General features: G+C 37.3%; 1 protein-coding gene across 5 annotated transcripts in view; it reads right to left on the bottom strand.

The window, feature by feature from the left end:
* Nucleotides 1-24080, bottom strand: part of MIGA1 (mitoguardin 1) — a 91666-nt gene that overhangs the window by 26227 nt on the left and 41359 nt on the right. For all 5 annotated transcript variants that reach the window (XM_032651971.1, XM_032651952.1, XM_032651962.1 and 2 more), the window contains exon 8: nucleotides 2570-2670. In XM_032651971.1, coding sequence (XP_032507862.1) covers nucleotides 2570-2670 — 101 coding nt within the window. The remainder of the gene's footprint in view (nucleotides 1-2569; nucleotides 2671-24080) is intronic.

Here is a 24080-nt window from a genome sequence, read left to right as displayed (position 1 = left end):
CTGGTGGTGTAGTGGTTAAGAATCTACCTGCCAATGCAGGTGACATTGGGTTTGAGCCCTGGTCCGGGAAGATCCCACGTGCCGCAGAGCAACTAAGCCTGTGCGCCCACAACTACTGAGCCTGCGCTCTAGAGCCCACGAGCCACAACTACTGAGCCTGCATGCCACGGACTACTAAAGCCCGTGCGCCTAGAGCCTGTGCTCTGCAAAAAGAGAAGCCACTGCAATGAGAAGCCCAAGCACCACAACAAAGAGTAGCCCCCACTTGCTGCAAACCACAGGAAAAGCCCGCATGCAGCAATGAAGACCAACGCAGCCAAAAATAAAATTAAACAAAATAAAAAATTTTAAAATATATATGTATATAATTCAGCAATCCTACTGTTTTTTCGGGTATATATTTAAAAAAAAATGAAATCACTATCTTGAGATATCTGCATTCCCATGTTCATTGCAGCACTATTCACAATAGGCAAGAAAATGGAAACAAGTCAAATATCCATCAGTGGATGAATGGATAGAGAGATGTGGTATACATTATATTTATATATATTCAATGGAATATTATTCATCCATGAGAAAGAAAGAAATCCTGCCATTAACAATATGTATGGGGCAGGGCCTTGAAGGCATTATGTTACGTGAAGTCAGACAGAGAAAGACAAATAACAGTTCACCCTTCAACAATGTGCTGGTTAGGGGCGCTGACCCCCCATGTGGTGAAAATAGTCATCCCATGGTTTCCTCAAAGGACTGGTTCCAGGACCTGCCTCGGACACCAAAATCCTCAGATGCTCAAGTCCTACTGTTGGCCCTTAGTATTCGCAGTTTCACATCCTCGGATTCAACCAACTGCAGATAATGTAGTATGTATTTATTGAAAAAAATCCACATATAAATGCACCTACACAGTTCAAACCTATGCAGTTCCAGGGTAAACTGTACTGTATGGTATCACGTACATGTGGGATCTAAAAAAGCCAAACCCATAAAACAGAGATTTAGAATGGTGAGTGCCAGGAACTGGGGGTGGGAAAAATGGGGAGATGCTGGTCGAAGGGTACAAATGTCCAGTCAGAAGATGAGTAAGTTCTGAGGATCTAATGTACAGCATAGTGACCCCAGTTAACAATACTACATTACATGCTTGAAAGTTGCTAAGAGAGTAGATCTTAAATGTTCCCACCACAAAGAAAAAAAGGTAATCATGTGAGGTGCTGGAGGTGTTAACTAACCTTACTGTGTTCATTATTCCACAATATATGTGTATCAGATCATCACTTTGTACAGCTTAAACTTACACAAAGTTATATGTCAACTATATCTCAATAAAGCTAGAAAAAAACAGAAGATAACCCTGTCTGTATAGAATAGTAAAAAGAAGAGGAAATAGCTTCTTCATAAAACAAGTAAAAAAAAAGAAAACAAGTAGATATGTTCTGTGTGTTGCAAACTTACAAGTATAAAAATATAAGGAAAAGGATGAACAATTCAGGAGATGATACTGTGAGCAATAGCTAAAATATACATATACAGAAAAATCTTGAGACAATGAAAGATTATGGTCAGTACAGCTTTAAAAAAGGCAGAATCAAGGTTTAGGGTACAGGGTGTTGGAACACCTAAAGCTTTCCACACTAGAGCTTGAATTCACACATCAATTACAGATGTGTGATACTATCGATATGAAAAAGGACAGCATTAGTATCCAAAATCTACCATAAAAATGAAAGAATTCTAAGACAAAATTGGCCATATGTGATTTTTTAAAGCTGTTTCAAGTAGAAAAAGATGACCACTTTGCAATCTTCTCTTGGATAAAAAATTTAAACCTCAGTGGAAAACAAATTACCCATAAATCTGTAATTCAGTGATCACCACTCCTTACACATTAGTGTATTTATATCTAGTCTTCTTTTCCTCAGCCTAAATACTTACATAATATACCACATACATGTTTTTCTTTATTACAAAATTACAAGCATACTCTCTATATAAAACCTACATACTACTCTTTTCGCTTAACATATGTTCCCATGTCATTAAAAATTATTGAAACATGTTTATGGCAATATAATACTTCAAATTATGGATGTTCCATAATTTGGTATTAGACTGTTTTCAGTTTTTCATTATTATTAAAAATGCTACAGTGAATATTTTATATATAAATCTTTGAATCCGATCATTTCCTTGGAAAAAATATCTAGAGGCATGATCTCTCAGCTAAAGAATCTGAATATGTTTAAGACACTTGATATAAGGTTAATTGCTTTCCATTGAGACACTTATATGCCTCACCCATAATCCACAGTGTATTAAAGTGCTTATCTAAAGTTTGTGTTTACATGTCCACCTCTCTAAAGAGACTCTAAGCTCCTGTGGGAACTTATATTCATGGTATATTCATCTTTGTATCCTGGTATCTTATCATCTTTGTATCTCTGTATCTATCTACAGAGTTGATACTCAATAAGTGGCTACTGAACTGAATTACAGCACAATGGCAAAACTGTATTCTCCACCTAAAAAGAATAAGAAATCCTCATTAGGAACATACATGTCCTACCTCTGCTGCTGAAGCAAAAGAATCGGTTGATGTGACACTCAAGGTGTCTCTCAGGCCAAAGTCATCCATATTCCCCTTCATGGTGATATCTGTATCTTTGTCTTAAAAGAAAAGGTGAAAAGTTCAGAAATTTGACATTCCTTGTCATTGCCATATTCATATTCTATGGTTGGTTTTTCTTTTTCTTTTTCGTTTGAACATTAGTCTTTATTTAGAATTCTGGAATCTAAAAGGAAAACAATACAAATCATGGGATATAATCTGACAAGACTCTCAAAGTGCTTCAAACTGATTCTGACACTGCAAGAAGAGGAGAAAAGTACTATAAGAAGAACATGTTTATTTTTAAAATATTAACTATTTCAGATTTTAAAAGCTTTTGAGTAAATAATAACTTAAACTGGTATATAATAACTGGAGTTGATTATCTACCACTATCAGCATATACCACAGATAGCCTGAAACCAGAGCATTTAAGTTGCAAGTGGCCTTGCCCAAATCGGGATAACTGGTAGGTTCATTCAAATTAATGAATTATTTGCATAAAAATGTTGTCTGGCCAGTCACTTGTGATAAACTGACCAATTAAAATAATTCAGGAAGATACCTTCAGTCTCTAAGGGTCGACTTTAAAACACTGAAAGGCCCAAAATGATCTGGTTTAGGTCCCTCATGTTTATTCTGCTTACTTGAGGATCAATATAACTGCCCCAATGATTTTATTTTATTATTTATTTTTTGGCCACACTGTGGCGGCTTGTGTTCTTAGTTCCCCAACCAGGGACTGCAACTGGGGTCCCTGGCAGTGAGGGCACAGAGTCCTAACCACTGGACTGCCAGGGAATTCCTCCCCAATGATTAAAGTGTTGAAAAATTTTAAAGGCATTTGTAAATGGCTAATATGACCATACCAAGACAGACTACCTATTACCAATACAAAGCATTCTGAACGTCGATGTCAATATCTTCAGCATACTATCATCTAACTGTTAACATTACATTTTCATTGGTACAGCTACTATGGAGAACAGTATGGAGGTTCCTTAAAAAACTAAAAATAGAGCTACCATATGATCTTGCAATCCATTCCTGGGCATATATATGGAGAAAAACATGGTCCGAAAGGATACATGCACCCCAATGTTCACTGTAACACTGTTTACAATAGCCAAGACATGGAAGCAACCTAAATATCCATCAACAGAGGAATGGATAAAGAAGATGTGGTACATATATACAACAGAATCTTATTCAGCCATAAAAAGGAACGAAATAATGCCATTTGCAGCAACGTGGATGGACCTAGAGACTGTCATACTAAGTGAAGTAACTCAGGGAAAGAGAAATATCTTAATGATATGGCTTATATGTGGAATCTAAAAAGAAATAATACACATGAACTTATTTACAAAACAGAAACAGACTCACAGACTTAGAGAAACAACGTATGGTTCCCCGGGGGGAAGAGTTGGGGGAAAGGTTAGTTAGGGAGTTTGGGATTGACAGGTACACACTGCTGTCTTTAAAATAGATAACCAACAAGGACCTTCTGTATAGCACAGGGAACTCTGCTCAATATTATGTAACATACCTAAATGGGAAAAGAATTTGAAAAAGAAGAGATACATATATATATACATATATAACCGAATCACTTTTCTGTTTATAGTTTTTTAACTATCACAATATTGTTAATCAACTATACTCCAATATAAAATAAAAAGTTTAAAAAAATTACATTTTCAAACAAATTCAGTACTCACTTATAGATGTGACTACATTATAGCAAGCAACTGATACTCTTCAAATTCTATCACAAGTATGAAAAAAGCAAAGAACAAAATATACACAGATTTTTATTTTGATTTTCAATCTGCTAAATTTGTCAGATACTTAATCTTGTTTGAAAATAAATCGGAAATCTCTTTGGGCTTTCATTAATCCAAGTTTCTATTACATCATTTTTTCCCAAAATAAAGTTCATTACCTTTACCATAAATGTTCCAAATCCTGTTTACAACCCCCAAGTACCAGAAAAACAGACCTTTTGTGATGATCTACAGGAAGTATAAAGTTTTTAAAAAATCCAAACCATCAATTTAGTTGAAACTCAAAAGTTTTGCCATTTGTATTCCAATCTCTAAGCCAAGCAGAAGAGCGAATTGGACAAGGTTTATTCCTATTAAGTATCAAAAATAACCATACTCATAGCATATTTTTTTCTACTTTATATTTGGTGGGACCATAGTTGACATTTTAACCATTTATCTTCCAAATTTAAGTTATAATTGTTTTCAAATGAAGCTTACATCAATCCTTTTAAAATACCTAACTTGTCAGTTCAAAATCCTACTACTAAATGACTATTAACTGAACAAAATCTGAGGTTAAATTTTTCTATTTTCAAAATAAAAGTTCTTTTAGGAATTTAAAATTTTTTCATCAACTTGAGAACAAAACAACATAATCGTTTTTACACTTATAAACAGCTATAAAACGGGTATTTTGGGGCACTCAGGTATCCAGAAAAATTCCCAGTATTCTCTTTTCAGTGCATATATGACCTTTGAAAATACATACACAAACTCTGAGGAATCAATTATTTACAAAAATTAAATCAGCATTCATAACTTTCAAACCTTTATCTTCTTAATTATTTTCCATCGTTGGTATTAATTCTGCAAAAAAAAAAAAAAATCACACTACAACCTTCATTATGCCAAAGCACGTTTAAAGTGGGATTAAGTTACAAGCCAACTAAGTTAAATCTTGGTTCCATATGCCTTTTGCTATTTTCGGAGTAGAACACAGACATTTATCTTATGTCACTTTACCTTTCAGACATTACCCAGGAGCTGTTAAAAGTCTGTTTTACTTCACTCAACAGTAACCAGCCATTCAATGTCATCCAGATCAGCTACCGTGGTTGTATTTTATTTTTTTTAAATCTAACAAGAAAAGTGGCTCCGAGGAACTGGAAAGTCTTACTCATTAAACCCAACTTCATAAACCACAGACCATATCTCTCATTTCAGTAATTGTTATGATTCCTGGAATGACAGCTTAATAATTTTGAAGAGAAATAATACATCTGTTTTTAGATAAGCCAATAAAAAGTATAAAGAAAGAATATTGGGCAATATTTAACTGCTTTTGTACAGTTTTAAAATTTACAATACTTAAATTTTATTTTTTTTTTTTAAGTTTTAGCTGCATTGGGTCTTTGTTGCTGTGCGCGGGTTCTCCCTAGTTGCAGTGAGCGGGGGGCTACTCTTCGTTGCAGTGTGTGAACTTCTCATTGTGGTGGCTTCTCCTGTTGCGGAGCACAGGATCTAGGAACACGGGCTTTAGTAGCTGTGGCACACAGGCTCAGTAGTTGTGCCTTGCGGACTCTAGAGCGCAGGCTCAGTAATTGTGGCAAATGGGCTTAGTTGCTCCGAGGCATGTGGGATCTTCCCGGACCAGGGCTTGAACCTGTGTCCCCTGCATTGGCAGGTGGATCCTTAACTACTGTGCCACCAGGGAAGCCCTGCCAAATATATTCTTTACTCAAGTTTTCGGTTTCTCTTGAATCTTCTCCAACATATAAATTTCTCTCCTTCTGTTCCCTTGCCCCATGCTACCCAGGAACACATACTGTTTTATAATATGCAGCTCAAGTACTATCTAAACCCTGCACGCATTCTCCTCCAAAAACTACCTAATTTGTTGCTTTTATGTAATGCAGTACAGAAGAGATGTTAAAACCATGGGTTCTGAAGCCAGACAGCTTAGATTCAAAGTCTGACTCTGCTACTTTTTAGCTGTGTAACCTTGGGTAAGTTTCTTATCTTCTCCATTCCTCAGTGTTCTCAACTGTAAAATCGGAATAAAATCTACCACACAGGGCTGTGTGAGGATTAAACAAGTTAATATAGTCGGCCCTCCATAACTACAGGTTCCACATCAGAGGAGCCAACCAACCACAGATGGGGGGAAAAAATCCAGAATATTCCAAAAAGCAAAGCTTGAATGTGCTGTGTGCCAAGAAACTATTTACATAGCACGTACACTGTATTTGCAACTATTTACATAATATTTACATTGTACTAGGTATTATACGTAATCTAGAGATGATTTAAAGTATATGGGAGGATGTGCATAGGTTATATGCAAATACTACAACATTTTATATAAGGGACTTGAGCATCCACGGATTTTGGTATCCATGGGGAGCAGGGATGACTGTATATGTAAAGTAAGCACTGGATAAATGTTAGCTATTCATATTATTATGCAAAAGATAAGGACATACCATTTAATACACTCTCTGAATCTTTATTTAATTACTGCCTGAATATGCAACCTGTCTGTCCAGCTGGACTGAAACAACTTGAGTGGATGAACTTTCTCTTTTTTCTCTTTCCTTTTTCTTTCATTTTTTCTTTTTTCTGATGGTTCCTACAGTTCTCAGTACAGCATTGAACACATTGCAAACTTAATTATTTGTTCACATAAACTAAATAAAACTTGTTATTATAGACTGACCATTCTCAACACATGAAAAATCCCTATTTTAAAACCTCTCATGTATTTCCCCTGGGTTATTTTGCTTGTTCTATGATGTTAACTTGTTTTAAGAGCACTGTTAAAATTCTTATGTTTCTAAAATCCAACCCTAAATTAATTAAACTTATGATACTATAAACATGAAATATGCAGCTTAAGCCCCTTAAGGACTCATCATTAACCTCAAAGTGCCTAAAAGAAAGCTTTCCACATAATTGGACGATAAATATAAAAAAATGCTCCATGTGTTGCCTCACTGGCTCTCAGTGGGGCAGCTTTTTTTTTTCTAACCTTCTTAAATAGTAAATCTAACATTTTTAAGAACATTTTTTACATGTCTCAATCATCCAGAACTTTTAAAACATTCATGCATAGACATAAACTATGTTCTTTGGAAGAACACTGAAAGTATACTGCTTACTTTTAACTAAATAGTCATATATTTTAGGCTGAAAATCTGACTGGATTCAAGTCTTCCTCCTTCTTTAACAATCTCATAATTCACATAATACTTAAGTTTTTTCCAAAGCAGAATTTGCTTGAAAGTTATACAAAGAAAAAGAAAAAACGAGAGGACACTTCAGCTCTGAAACTTGGAACCTCAAGCCTGGATCTATTTCTTTAAACCAAACCAAGTGGGTTTTATGCATGTCTCACTTTTGCCATGCCCAGGCATATTCTATTTTCTGTCACTTAGAAGGCATCAGGTCTATTTTAACTTCAGCAGGTTCTAGTGGAGATTCCAAAGATGCCACTCTTCTTTTCAAATCCAAGCTGTCCACTGTGGATTTTATAACACCAACAAGAAGAGGAAGCCTGCCAAATGTCTCAATGTCATCTGACTTCTATGTCAGCAGCTATTCTCCAGATGATTTTTAGCAGTTTAAATATGACGTGGAACCTTATCTTTTTTATGGTTTTAATAAAAATGGAAAAGGTCCTGCTGCTGACAAGTTATTTTCCAGAATCTGCTATAACCTGTTAAAATAATTAAGAAATCTAGAAAATTACTGCTGTTCTTTCTTTATCCTGTATGACTATGTGCTCCTTCCACACTGTGGATAATTTTTTACTCTCATTTATTTTAATACTACAGAAAAGTTTGAGAGAAAAAAACAAACTGGAATACAAAAACCAAAAACAACATAGGGGAGGGGGAACTGGATGAAGGTAGTCAAAGGTACAAACTTCCAGGTATGTAATGTAAAACATAATAAATATAATTTACACTATTTGATGTTATATATGAAAGTTGTTAGGAGAGTGAATCCTGGGACTTCCCTGGTGGTCCAGCGGTAAAGAATCCACCTTAAAATGCAGGGCACACGGGTTCAATCCCTGGTCAGGGAACTAAGATCCCACATACTGCGGGACAACTAAGCCCATGCCACAACTACTGAGCTTGCGTGCCTCACCTAGAGAGCCTGCGTGCTGCACACCACAGAGCTAAGGCATTCTCAACTCTACAAGCCACAACTACAGACCCCACGTGCTCTGGACCCCGCGCACCACAACTAACACAGAAAAACCCACACACCACGACAAGAGAGAAGCCCGTGCACTGCAACGAAAGATCCCGCATGCCTCAACAAAGATCCTGCGTGCTGCAACTGAGACGTGACGCAGCCTAAAAATAAATAAATAATAAATAAATCTAAAAAAGAGACAGTAAATCCTAACAGTTCACATCACAATAAAATTTTTCCCCTGTTTCTTCTTTTTGTATTGCCTATTTCACCATTTTATTTTTTTATGTATTTTTTTTACATCAGGTTCTTATTAGTTATCTATTTTATACATATTAGTGTATATATGTCAATCCCAATCTCCCAAGTCATCCCACCACCACCACCCCATCCCCACTCCCCCCCTTGGTGTCCATATGTTTGTTCTCTACATCTGTGTCTCTATTTCTGCCTTGCAAACTGGTTCATCTCTACCATTTTTTAGATTCCACATATATATGTTAATATATGATATTTGTTTTTCTCTTTCTGACTTACTACACTCTGTATGACAGACTGTAGGTCCATCCGCGTCTCTACAAACAACCCAATTTTGTTCCTTTTTATGGCTGAGTAATATTCCATTATATATATGTACCACATCTTCTTTATCCATTTGTCTGTCGATGGGAATTTAGGTTGCTCCCATGATCTGGCTATTGTAAACAGTGCTGCATTGAACATTGGGGTGCATGTGTCTTTTTGAATTATGGTTTTCTCTTGGTATATGCCCAGTAGTGGGATTGCTGGGGCACACAGTAGTTCTAATTTTAGTTTTTTAATGAAACTCCATACTGTTCTCCAGAGTACCAATTTACATTCCCACCAACACTGCAAGAGGGTTCCCTTTTTTCCACACCCTCTCCAGCATTTGTTTGTAGATTTTCTGATGATGCCCATTCTAACAGGTGTGAGGTGATACCTCATCGTAGTTTTGATTTGCATAATAATTAGTGATGTTCAGGAGCTTTTCACATGCCTCTTGGCCATCTGTATGTCTTCTTTGAAGAAATGTCTATTTAGGTCTTCTGCCCATTTTCTGATTGGCTTCTTTGTTTTTTTTAATATTGAGCTGCAATGAGCTGTTTATATATTTTGAAGATTAATCCTTTGTCTGTTGATTTGTTTGCAAATATTTTCTCCCATTCTGAGGGTTTGTCTTCTCATCTTGTTTATGGTTTCCTTTGCTGTGCAAAGCTTTTAGTTTCATTATGGTCCCATTTGTTTATTTTTGTTTTATTTCCATTACTCGAGGAGGTGGGTCATAAAAGATCTTGCTGTGATTTATGTCAAAGAGTGTTCTTTCTATGTTTTCCTCTAAGAGTTTTATATAGCGTCTGCTCTTGCATTTGGGTCTTTAATCCACTTTGAGTTTATTTTTGTGTATGGTGTTAGGAAGTGTTCTAGTTTCATTCTTCTACATGTAACTGTCCAGTTTTCCCAGCACCACTTATTGAAGAGATTGTCTTTTCTCCATTGTATACCCCTGCCTCCTTTGTCCATAGATTAGTTGACCATAGGTGCGTGGGTTTATCTCTGGGCTTTCTATCCTGTTTCACTGATCTATAGTTCTGTTTTTCTGCCAGTACCATATTGTCTTAATTACTGTAGTTTTGTAGTACAGTCTTAAGTCAGGGAGTCTGATTCCTCCAGCTCCATTTTTTTTTCCTCAAGATTGCTTGGCTATTCAGGGTCTTTTGTGTCTCCATACAAATTTTAAGATTTCTTTGTTCTAGTTTCTGTAAAAAATGCCACTGGTAATTTGATAGGGATTGCATTGAATCTGTAGATTGCTTTGGGTAGAATAGTCATTTTCACAATATTGATTCTTCCAATCCAAGAACATGGTATATCTCTCCATCTGTTTGTGTCAGCTTTGATTTCTTTCATCAGTGTCTTACACTTTTCTGAGTACAGGTCTTTTACCTCCTTAGGTAGGTTATTCCTAGGTATTTTATTCTTTGCTTTGCAACGGTGAATGGGATTGTTTCCTTAATTTCTCTTTCTGATTTTTTGTTGTTACTGTATAGGAATGCAAGAGATTTCTGTGCATTAATTTTGTATCCTGCAACTTTACCAAATTCATTGATTAGCTGTAGTAGTTTTCTCACGGCATCTTTACGATTATCCATATATAGTATCATGTCATCTCCAAACAGTGATAGTTTTACTTCTTCTTTTCCAATTTGTATTCCTTTTATTTCTTTTTCTTCTCTGATTGCCATGGCTAGGACTTCCAAAACTATGTTGAATAACAGTGGAGAGAGTGGACATTCTTCTCTTGTTCCTGATCTTAGAGGAAATGCTTCCACTTTTTCACCATTGAGAATGATGTTTGTTGTGGGTTTGTAATATATGGCCTTTATTATGTTGAGGTAGGTTCCCTTTATGCCCACTTTCTGGAGAGTTTTTATCATAAATGGGTGTTGAATTTTGTCAAAAGCTTTTTCTGCATCTGTTGAGATGATCATATGGTTTTTATTCTTTGTTAGTATGGTGTATCACACTGATTGATTTGTGTATATTGAAGAATCCTTGCATCCCTGGGATAAATCCCACTTGATCATGGTATATGATCCTTTTAATGTGTTGTTGCATTCCATTTGCTACTATTTTGTCGAGGATTTTTGCATCTATATTCATCAGTGGCATTGGTCTGTAATTTTCTTTTTTTGTAGTATTTTTGTCTGGTTTTGGTATCAGGGTGATGGTAGCCTCGTAGAATGAGTTTGGGAGTGTTTCTTCCTCTGCAGTTTTTTGGAAGAGTTTGAGAAGGATGGGTGTTAGCTCATCTCTATGATAGAGCTCACCTGTGAATGCCACGTGGTTCTGGATTTTTGTGTGTTAGAAGATTTTTAATCACAGTTTCAATCTCATTACTTGTGACTGGTCTGTTAATATTTTCTATTTCTTTCCTAGTTCAGTCTTGGAAGGTTATACCTTTCTAAAAATTTGTCCATTTCTTCCAGGTTGTCCATTTTATTGGCATAGAGTTGCTTTCAGTAGTCTCTTATGATGCTTTGTATTTCTGTGGTGTCCGTTTTAACTTCTCCTTTTTCATTTCTAATTTTATTGATTTGAGCCCTCTCCCTCTTTTTCTTCATGAGGATGGCTAAAGGATTATCAGTTTTGTTCACCTTCTCAGAGAACCAGCCTTTAGTTATACTGATCTTTCCTACTGTTTTCTTTGTTTCTATTTCATTTATTTCTGCTCTAATTTTTATCATTTCTTTCCTTCTACTAACTTTAGGTTTTGTTTGTTCTTCTTTCTTTAGATCCTTTAGGTGTAAGTTTAGATTGTTTATTTTTCTTGTTTCTTGAGGTAGGACTGTATTGCTATAAACTTCCTGTTAAAACTGCTTTTGCTGCATCCCATAGGTTTTGGATGGTCGTGTTTTTGTTGTCATTTGTCTCTAGGTGTCTTTGATTTCCTCTTTGATTTCTTCAGTGATCTCTTGGTTATCTAGTAATATATTGTTTAGCCTCCATGTGTTTTGTTTTTTTATGTTTATTTTCCTGTAATTATTTCTAAATCTCATAGCGTTGTGGTTGGAAAAGATGCTTGATATGATTTCAATTTTCTTAACTTTACCAAGGCTTGATTTGTGACCCAAGATGTGATCTATCCTGGAGAATGTTCCATGTGCACTTAAGAAGAAAGTGTATTCTGTTGTTTTTGGATGGAATGTCCTATAAATATCAATTAAGTCCATCTTGTTGAATGTATCATTTACAGCTTGTGTTTTCTTATTTATTTTCATTTTGGATGATCTGTCCATTGGTGAAAAGTGGGGTGTTGAAGTCCACTACTGTTAGTGTGTTACTGTCGATTTCCCCTTTTATGGCTGTTAGCATTAGCCTTATGTATTGAGGTGCTCTTATGTTGGGTGCATAATATTTACAATTGTTATATCTTCTTCTTGGATTGATCCCTTGATCATTATGTAGCGTCCTTCACTGTCTCCTGTAATAGTCTTTATTTTAAAGTTTATTTTGTCTGATATGAGAATTGCTACTCAGCTTTCTTTGATTTCCATTTGCATGGAACAACTTTTTCCATCCCCTCACTTTCAGTCTGCATGTGCCTCTAGGTCTGAAGTGGGTCTCTTGTAGGCAGCATATATATGGGTCTTGTTTTTGTATCCATTCAGCGAGCTTGTGTCTTTTGGTTGGAGCATTTAATCCATTCAAGTTTAAGGTAATTTTTGATATGTATGTTCCTATTACCATTTTCTTAATGTAATGGGTTTGTCTTTGTCGGTCCTTTTCTGCTCTTGTGTTTCCCACTTAAGAGAAGTTCCTTTAGCATTTATGGTAGAGCTGGTTTGGTGGTGCTGAATTATTTTAGCTTTTGCTTGTCTGTAAAGCTTTTGATTTCTCCATCAAAACTCAATGAGATCTTTGCCGTGTAATCTTGGTTGTAGGTTCTTCCCTTTCATCACTTTAAATATATCATGGCACTCCCTTCTGGCTTGTAGCGTTTCACCTGATATCAGCTGTTAACCTTATGGGAGTTCCGTTGTGTGTTATTTGGCATTTTTCCCTTGTTGCTTTTAATACTTTGTCTTTAATTTCTTTTTTAAAAATAAATTTATTTATTTATTTTTGGCTGCATTGGGTCTTCATTGCTGCATGCCGGCTTTCTCTAGTTGCGGCGAGTGGGGGCTACTCTTCCTTGCAGTGCGCAGGCTTCTCACTGCGGTGGCTTCTCTTGTTGCAGAGCACAGGCTGTAGGTGTGCAGGCTTCAGTAGTTGTGGTGCGCAGGCTTAGTTGCTCCGCGGCATGTGGGATCTTCCTAGACCAGGGCTTGAATCCATGTCCCCTGCATTGACAGACGGATTCTTAACCACTGCGCCACCAGGGAACTTCCTTGTCTTTAATTTTTGTCAATTTGATTACTGTGTGTCCCGTGTGTTTTTCCTTGAGTTTATCCTGCCTGGGACTCTCTGTGCTTCCTAGACTTGGGTGGCTATTTCCTTTCCCATGTTAAGGAAGTTTTCAACTATAATCTCTTCAAATATTTTCTCAGGTCCTTCCTCTCTCTTTTCTCCTTCTGGGACCCCTATAATGCGAATGTTGGTGTGTTGAATGTCGTCCCAGAGGTCTCTTAGGCTGTGCTTCTTTTCATTCTTTTTTCTTTATTCTGTTCCACAGCAGTGAATTCCACCATTCTGTCTTCCAAGTCATTTATCCATTCTTCTGCCTCAGTTATTCTGCTATTGATTCCTTCTAGTGTATTTTTCATTTCAGTTATTGCATTGTTGATCTCTGTTTGTTCTTTAATTCTTCTAGGTCTTTGTTAAACATTTACTGCATCTTCTCGATCTTTGCCTCCATTCTTTTTCTGAGGTCCTGGATCATCTTCACTATCGTTATTCTGAATTCTTTTTCTGGAAGGCTGCCTATCTCCACTTCATTTAGTTGTTTTTCTGGGGTTTTATATTGTTCCTTCATCTGGTACATAGTCTCTGCCTTTTCATTTTGTCTTTCTGTGAATGGGGTTTTAATTCCACAGGCTGCAGAATTGTAGTTCTTCTTGCTTTTGCTGTCTGTCCTCTGGTTGATGAGGCTAAGAGGCTTGTGCAAGCTTCCTGATGGGAGGGACTGGTGGTGGGTAGAGCTGGATGTTGCTCTCATGGACAGAGCTCAGTAAAACTTTAATCTGCTTGTCTGCTGATGGGTGGGGCTGAGTTCCTTCCCTGTTGGTTGTTTAGCCTGAGGCGACCCAGCACTGGAGCCTACAGACCCTTTGGTGGGGCTTATGGCACAGTCTGGGAGGGCTCACACCAAGAAGTACTTCCCAGAACTTCTGCTGTCAGTGTCCTTGTCCCCACGGTGAGCCACCACCACCCTGTCTCTGCAGGAGACCCTCCAACACTAGCAGGTAGGTCTGGGTCAGTCTCCTATGGGGTCACTCCTCCTTTCCCTGGGTCCTGATCGCACACTACTTGTGTGTGCCCCTTCAAGAGTGGAGTCTCTGTTTCCCCCAGACCTGTCGAAGCCCTGCAATCTAATCCCGCTAGCCTTCAAAGTCTGATTCTCTGGGAACCCCTCCTCCTGTTGCTGGATCCCCAGGTTCAGAAGCCTGACATGGGGCTCAGAACCTTCATTCCAGTGGGTGGACTTCTGTGGTATAAGTGTTCTCCAGTTTGTGAGTCACCCAACCAGCAGTTATGGGATTTGATTTTATTGTGATTGTGCCCCTCCTTCCATCTCATTGTGGTTTCTCCTTTGTCTGTGGATGTGGGGTGTCTTTTTTGCTGAGTTCCAGTGTGCTCCTGTTGATGACTGTTCAGCAGTTAGCTGTGATTCCAGTGCTCTTGCAAGAGGGAGTGAGTGCACGTCCTTCTACTTGCCATCTTGACCCTGCACATCCTTCTACTTGCCATCTTGAACCAATCTCCTTTCCCTATTTCTTTAATTGTGTATCTATATGAGACGATGGATGTTCACTAAACTTGTTGTGGTAATCATTTCATGACGTATGTAAGTCAAATCATTATGCTATACACCATAAACTTACACAGTGCTACATGTCAAAAATAAAACTGGAATCAAGAAACCCATAATTTCAGAAAGTGAAAGAATTGAGTGAGCTAACAGATGACATTTTCTTGATTTTTCCCTCTATGTACCTTAATATTGAAAAGAGCAGCAATGAAATCCACTGGAGCAAAAAAAAGGCTATCTGACCAATTCTTGATGTGGTATAACTTACACAATTTTGCCTATGTGAAACAGTACATGCACAAAACAGCCTGATACTATGTCCCTACTCAAAACAATAGTTCCACAACAGTTGTCGGTGGCTTTCCCTGTGTATCAAAACTTCTTATATGCCATGATTGGCCAACATAACTGTGATTCCTAACTGGGAAATACAGCTGCCAATGCAAAACAAGTAATAGAAGGAAAGAGAAAGGAGTAACAGCACTTTATACCTTTTTTAGGAGAAGAAAGAAGTAACTGGATTACCCAAAGGGCAAAAAGTAATTAAGGGTAGGTCTGCAGTTATGGAAACTTTAATAGGGGACATTAGAACCACCAGTCACTCTGTACATTACACAAAGGTTCCTGGCTGATGGGACAAGTAGGGGCAGAACTCCAGCCCACATCTTAGGCCTACATCTTCCTGGAAGAAGTTGAACCTTTTTCTTATCACAAACGTGCTCTTCCAAGAGGTTACATGGGCCTTTATCTAAATCAAAACAAAGGCCTTGGATGGGCTAGTGCAGGTCCTGTACTTAGAATCCAAGTGGATAAGATATAACTTGAATACAAAAAAGGCAAAGGCAAGAAGCAGGAATTTCCCGTTGTGCGTGGCACCCCAGCAATTTTCATTATACTGCTTTCATCTCTGAACCGATTTTGACTTGCATATATAACACCACTTACACTTCATTTTGTAGTTTTGTTTAACACTTTGAAATTAAGATTATGAGCCTTAATGCGTGAGAGAAAATTACAGGGCAAATTTCTCATATGTTCTGCAATTTGCAGTCTGCATATTTAGAGGTCTGAGTATACAAGTTAGGCCTGTAATTCACGTCACTCCCTAAAAATAAACCCTCAGGGAGTTTATCCTCTGACCACAGTGATCCTGCAGGAAAGGAAAGGACAAGGTCATAGAGTGTCAACTCTGGGCTGTCTGACATTTGACATAAGATGATAGGTTGAGGTTATTTCCTCTTGCTGCTGAGCTCTTTCAATATCGCTAAATGTTCTATCTGGCTGCTTAACAAAAGAGAAGAAAAATGTCTCTCTAGCGGTCGGGAGGTCCCACTTTACAGCTTTTCCTGTTCTCTGCCAGAGAATTTGTGCAGTCAGTACTAGGCTGGAAAAATCTCTCATTTCCCCTGAAATCCTATGCATAAGTGAGCAGACAGAAAGATGGACAAAATATTTAAACTGTCAGTCAATGTTTCCACAATCCCCTGCAAACAAGTAAATTTGATTAAGACTTCTTATAATTCTCAGTGGCTCCCTGTTGCCTAAAGGTATAAAACAAAAACCTTCAAGATTTATCTCCTGCCCACCTTTTTAGATTCATTTCCCACCACTCTCCTACATATACTGTGTTCCCGAACATATCAATCAACTTATAGTTCCCTGAACAGGCTCCACTCTACACCTTGATCCATGTTATTCCCTCCACTGGGAATGCTCTTTTCTCACGTTCCTGGTGGACTGTCTTTCTTCAAGTGTCACTCTTTTCTTTGTGTGACACCTCCACAGCACCTTCTAAAACACATTATTACAGCACTTACTTCACTGTGCTATAAAATTTTTTAATGCCTATCTCTAAAACTAGATTCTGGGTTGCCTAAAAGCAAGAGTGAAATCTTCTTCATTCTTGTCTCTCCAGTGGCTTATACCGTGTTTGACATATACCAGGAAAGCAAATGTTTGCTAAATAAATATTCCAGACCTAAGATTCTGTGTTCATTCTGTTCAAAAAATAGATTATAAAGAGGCCTAAACACATATCTGAAATATGCAAAACGATGCTGTTAAGCTACAAAAATTCCTGGTTTGTTTTTTAAGGGCTAAATTTGTCTGTACACATCATTATAAAAGAATTTCAAAGTCCTTTGCTTCAGCCAAAAAAACAACATTTATCAAACTTATGGCTTCAGAGTTGCCTGCTAACATGGTTATTGCAAACACATACTATTCTTTACAGAATATGTAAGCATACAACAACATGGATGCAACTAGAGGTTATCACACTAAGTGAAGCAAGTCAGAAAGAAAAAGACAAATATCATATGATATCACTTATATGTGGAATCTAAAATATGACACAAATGAACCTATCTATGAAACAGAAACAGAATCACAGACACAGAGAACAGACTGGTGGTTGCCAAGGGGGCAGGGGGTGGGAGAGGGATGGATTGGGAGTTTGGGATTAGCAGATGTAAACTGGTATATATAGAATGGATAAACAGGTCCTACTGTATAGCACAGGGAACTATATTCAATATCCTATGATAAACCATAATGGAAAAGAATATGGAAAAGAATCTATATATATATATATATATGTATAACTGAGTCACTTTGCTGTACAGAAGTAATAACACAACATTGTAAATCAACTATACTTCAATTTTAAAAAAGAGAGAAAATATAAGCATACAAACTACAAAGCCCAATTAATTTTAAAAGAAATCTAAAGTATAGATTAAACTTTATCTGTTGTAAACCATATCAACTAAATAATATGCCCAAGAAATTGTAAGCAAGCTTCATTTGGCATTAATCAAGTTTACGTTTACACTGGTATTAAATTCAGCAATCTGGTCCTGCCCTAATAATCTAACCAAAGTAAGTAAAAAATAATCTTAATTCCTGAATGCACTGTTACAGAAATAAACTACCGAACTACGTAATGATGTATACTCTGCATGATATGATGATAAGAAATGTCTCCTAAAATATAACACCATTCCTTGGTGTTAGTTGTTGTGACCAAATAAAGTCTGATTTTTTCGAAAATAATTCAAATAACATAAATTTCTGTTTAATATGAAATATATATATACTTTTATTGTGTAATATTTGATATGTACAAAAACTATATATAGGGGCTTCCCTGGTGGTGCAGTGGTTGGGTCTGCCTGCCGATGCAGGGGACACAGGTTCATGCCCCGGTCCGGGAGGATCCCACATGCCGCGGAGCGGCTGGGCCCGTGAGCCATGGCCGTTGAGCCTGTATGTCCAGGGCCTGTGCTCCGCTACGGGAGAGGCCACAACAGTGAGAGGCCCGCGCACCACAAAAAAAAAAAAAAAAAAAAAAAACTATATATAGTATAGGTGCGTATTTTTAATCAAAATACTAAAACAAACATTTGTGAATATACTACCCACTTACAGCCACTTTTCTTTTCTTTTTCTTTTTCTGGCTGCACCATGTACCTTGCTTCCCGATCAGGTATCAAACCCAGGCCCCAGCAGTGGAAGCACAGAGTCCTAATCACTGGACCACCGGGGAATTCCCTACAGCCACTTTTCAACATTTACAAAATTATTTACTTATTAAGGAAAAAATAATATAATCATGTAGAAGACACTACTGTAAATATCATCTCCTTACCTGATATTCATGAATCTCCAAATGAATTTCATAGATATTCAGCAAAAACAGCAGCAGATAACCAAAGATAACCACATGTCCCAAACCCTTATCTTAGGCTCTTAAACAGACTGAGGGCACTTCAGTTGGGAAGTATGGGAAAGAATGGAGGTGGGAACAAAAAGTTAAAAGAAGGATCTTCTGCTTTGTAGAGGGAGCTTAAGGTCTGAGTTTTACAAAATAGCTCAGTATTGAGGTTTATACTAATCTATATGGTATTCTAACTGCTTCCTAAAAGTCTTAATTGGCCAATCAGACTACAAATAACCTGAAAACAGGCATTGTAGTCCTTATTTCATCTGCACGTCATCACACATAAGGCATACAATAAACAATTAAATAAATATTTGCAAGGTGACTTTTAAGCTTTAATTCGCCTTAGCAGTATTCACAAGTCCCTACATCAACACTCTTGTACCTAACTGGGAGCCTACAGCAATAGGGGCACAGTCTTTGATTCTGTGTAGTGGGCCAGCTAACTCATGGTCCTCCTTTCTACACAGCTCTCTTCAGAGGCAAAAAGACTCTAAGAATCTATCCAGAGCAGTAAGATGGGGGAAAAAAGAGAAGGAAAGAAAAGAACGCATAAAGGTCGGAAAAAAGCGTAAGGGTTGGAAAGAAAGAAAGAAAAATAAACAGGTTATCATTCATAGATACGTGGTCTAGATAAAAATTCCAAAAAGAACCTATGACAGGGACTTCTCTGGTGGTCCAGTGGGTAAGACTCCAAGCTCCCAATGCAGGGACCCCAGGTTCAATCCCTGGTTGGGGACTAGATCCCGTATGCATGTCGCAACTGAGAGTCCGCATGCTGCAACGAAGAAGTCCACATGCTGCAACTAATAAGTCCACATGCCACAACTAAGAGTCTGCATGCTGCAATTAAGAAGTCCGCAGGCCACAACTAAAGATCCCATGTACGGCAACGAAGATCCCACGTGCCGCAACTAAGACCTGGCACAACCAAATCAGTCAATCAATCAATCAATATTATTAAAAAAAGAACCTATGACAAATTATTGGTGGCAGAACTAAGAGTTAATAAGCATTGTTGATAATATTCAAATGCAAATATCAACAACATTTTAGATACCAGCAATAAAAAATTAGAAAATAAATTTAGAAAAGATACCATGTACAATGAAACCAACCTATACGGGACTTAGGAATGAAGATATGTAAGACCTCTATGGAGAAAACTATAAATAACTATAAAAGACATAAAAAACTTAAGTAAATGAAGAGCCATATGATGTTTGTAGATGGAAACATTAATATTATGAAGATATAAATTCTCCCACAAGCTGACCTAAAAATGCAAAGCAATAATCAAAATCCCAAGAGGGGCTTTCATGAAACTTGACAAACTGTCCTAAACTTCACATGGAAAAGCAAAGGGCTAAAAATAGCCAAAGGAATCACAGTGGGGACTTCCCCGGTGGTGCAGTGGTTAAGAATCCACCTGCCAATGCAGAAGACACAGGTTCAATCCCTGGTCCCGGAAGATCCCACATGAGGCAGAGCAACTAAGCCCATGCACCACAACTATAGAGCCTGCACTCTAGAGCCCACGAGCCACAACTACTGAGCCCATGTGCTGCAACTACTGAAGCTCGTGCGCCTAAAGCCCATGCTCCGCAACAAGAGAAGCCACCTCAATGAGAAGCCCACATACTGCAACAGACCCAATGCAGCCAAAAATAAATTAATTAAAATTAAAGAACTTAAAAAAAAAGAACACAGTGAATGGACTCACCCCGTCAGGTGTCAAGACTCATTATAAAATTTTATAAAGCTACAGTAATTAAGACACTAGAAACCAATGCAGAAACAGACAAACAGAGCAAAACAGAGAGTCCAGAAAAGACATACATATAAGACAACTTGACATATGACAGGGGGCATTTCAAATCAGTAAGAACAGGATACATCATTCAGTGAATGGTATTGAGGCAACTAGTTATCCAAATGTCTTTTTTTTGTTAAAAAAAAAGAGTAATAATATACATTTAAAAAATCAGCTCCTGACTGCTTCCACAAAAGGCAGAAACAAATGATTCAAAGCATGTTGAATTATACAAAGGAAGAGCATCAGCAAAGAAATGGCAAAAGAAAAACACTGAAAATTTACTAAAAACCTGGAGTTGATTATAAAACTAAAATCTTAGAGAAGAATTTCAGTTTTGGAAGAGACCTAGTCTGGCTAGAATATATGTGAAACAGTAAAACAAATAGGTCAGAAAAGTGGTCTGAGAACCTGGGAGTGACAAGATGAGAGCTCTGCATCACGAAGATAACTCCAGAAACAAGGTACAGATTTACCAGTGGGGAGAGAGACTGGAGGTAGGAACCTTATTAGGAGATTATTAAATCCCAGCAAAATACAATGAGGGTGCAGAGAAATGGGAACAAACGACAGCTATATTATGGAGGCAGAATTACTGGATGTGCTGGCAAGAAGTACATCCACTATCATTTTTTGTTTTCCTCCTACGCATATGGCAAGACCAAGGATCAAGTAAAGTCAAAAATCTTAGCTATATCTGAAATAAATACTTCCACAATGTATTTGTCCTTCAGATGGCAGTTTTCTTTTCTAATTCAGAGAAAAAGTAGATTTATAAAGAGCATCTTTTTTTACTTTCCCAAATAACTGTGAACATGGCTTAAATACCTTGTTTCAGGAAATGCAAACTTATGTTACTACTAAAATATGAGAAAAATTAATTTCCAGAGACAAATAAATGCTGTCTGGAGCATAACTGAACAATATCACTGTAAAACAAGTTATGAACATGTGATAGCATCTACCTGTAACCACGTGTTTTTTTAAAATAAGAGCCTATTCAAAAACATTTATTCAGAGAACTAATTACAAAGAAATAAAATTTCCATCAGTATCAGAAAGAACACACACTTTGAAAAGATACCACATGTAACATAAAAGTCCAGAGTACTGGAAATGAGTTCATTTCTGCCACAACCAACAGCATGACTGAACTGAAAGTGCAATAATTACAAGAACAACCAGGACACAAAATTCATATTTTAAGATTAATCTTCTAACAGGTTAAGAAAGAGTCAAATGTGGGCTTCCCTGGTGGCGCAGTGGTTGGGAGTCCACCTGCCAATGCGGGGGACACGGGTTCGAGCCCTGGTCTGGGAAGATCCCACATGCCACGGAGCAACAAACCCGTGAGCCACAACTACTGAGCCTGCAATCTAGAGCCCGTGAGCCACAACTACTGAGGCCGTGTGCCACAGCTACTGAAGCCTGCACACCTAGAGCCAAAAATAAATAAATAAATTTTAAAAAAGAAAGAGTCAAATGTATAAATTGGACAGGAATACATACAGGGATGATAAGTCAATGGCATTTAATCTTATTGCCTGTTTCATAGCGCAAATATGATCAAATACTGGAAATTTCATAGGAGTCAAACTAAAAGAACTTCAAAGAAAATGATAAGTACACAGTTCAGGAGAGTGTCTGCCACTTGAGTGGACAGAGTGATATGAGTGGGAGATCGGTTAGGTGGATTCTGTGGTGATAAACCATGTTTTTTGTTTTTGTTTTTGTTTCAATACGCGGGCCTCTCACTGTTGTGGCCTCTCCTGTTGCAGAGCACAGGCTCTGGACGTGCAGGCTCAGCGGCCATGGCTCACAGGCCCAGCCGCTCCACGGGATGTGGGATCTTCCCGGACCGGGGCACGAACCCGTGTCCCCTGCATCGGCAGGCGAACTCTCAACCACTGCGCCACCAGGGAAGCCCAACCATGTATTTTTTAAACAATCATAGAACAGGCCTCATAAAAATGCCAGAATATATAGGAATGGATAACAAGTGTTTACCATGTACCTATGCTAAAATACGATATACATGTTATCTCATTTCATCTTCACAATTCTATGAAGCTGATCCTAATATAGTCCTCCGGCTTACAGATGAAGAATATGAGTCTAAGAAAGGTCAAGGTTTCCTTAGGTTTCACAGCTAGTAAAAGTGGTAGAGCCAGTATCTGAACCCATGTTTGTTTAACTCCAAAGCCCATGTTCTTAACCACTAAGCTATACTGTTTACAACTGAAAACACAGTGCAGTCTTTTGGTTGAATCTTCAAAAATTATCAGTACAATAACAAAATTATCATTTAACAATTATAATTTAACAACTATCTGAAAAACAGAAACTACAAATAAATGTAACACTTCTACATGCTGTTAGCTAGAAGAAATTGCACACAAATGGAACTGTACAGTAATATTATTTCAAGTCTCTGTGCATACCCTCCTGACTCTGTCTCACTCTGAGTTACAGTAGCAGGTGTATACGAAACACGCCAGAAAAAGAGTGGTGACCTAAATTTAACTCCCAGTGCTACGAACAGCACAGAAGGGCAGTTATGAGTCATAGGCATCCCACATGCAGATAAAATGTGCTGCCCTCTAGTGACTTCAACACTTTGCATTTAACAATAAGTGGTCTCTTGTAAGTGAAGGGAAATGACTGGTTTTTTTAAATTAGAGAACTAAAATCTTTATTTTATTTAATAATCAGAAGAACAGAGCAAATAACTTTTGTTTAAGCCAGAAGTAAACTTTTTGGTGTGTAAGAGCAAATACAGAACTATACCCAATAATGATTCATTAATTCAAAATAATTAAGGAAATATCAGTACAGAACATGACAAAAGTGAATTAGAGAATACAGGGTGGTTACATTTTATACAAGGAATTCATGCCTTAAAACGTAATTCAAACCCTGCCTAATTCAAAGCTACTTTGCTATAGGAATAAATGTAAAGAAATGCTGACATACAACTATTGTACTATATTCCTTTTCTCAAGCATAGTTTCAAAGCACAATAAATGACTATAATACGGTCTGTTTTTAAGAATGTTTTAAAAACACTAAGTATTGGTAGTAAAGTTTTTTGTATCACTATCACTTCCTTCCCAGATATCAAAAATATTTCCTATTTCAACACAGATGATAACTTGGCTTAGGGGTGAATTAGAGTTGTGATTTTAGAGCCATGTTGCCAGAGGTTTTTTTTCATTTTTTAAATAAAAGGGCTCCTGCTTCAATTCCGCTCTTTTATTTTCTTAGCATTAGTTCCAATATTTCCAGGATGCTCTGTACTAAATTAACAGCATGAGTGTCAGCAGTTATTTGAGCTTCTTTATCACATTTAATTTAATGACCACTTGGATGATTATATTATAGAATATAAAAAACATTCTAAAGTTAACAATAAAAGTAAAATTAACAGCACAATTATCACCAAAACCAGTTACATAAGTTCCCATGCATGTAAC

Source organism: Phocoena sinus, chromosome 1 (genome assembly GCF_008692025.1).
Source record: "Phocoena sinus isolate mPhoSin1 chromosome 1, mPhoSin1.pri, whole genome shotgun sequence".
In the NCBI taxonomy this organism is placed as follows: domain Eukaryota; kingdom Metazoa; phylum Chordata; class Mammalia; order Artiodactyla; family Phocoenidae; genus Phocoena; species Phocoena sinus.
Note: the sequence above shows the minus strand (reverse complement) of the source record. Positions and strands in the feature narration are given on the sequence as shown.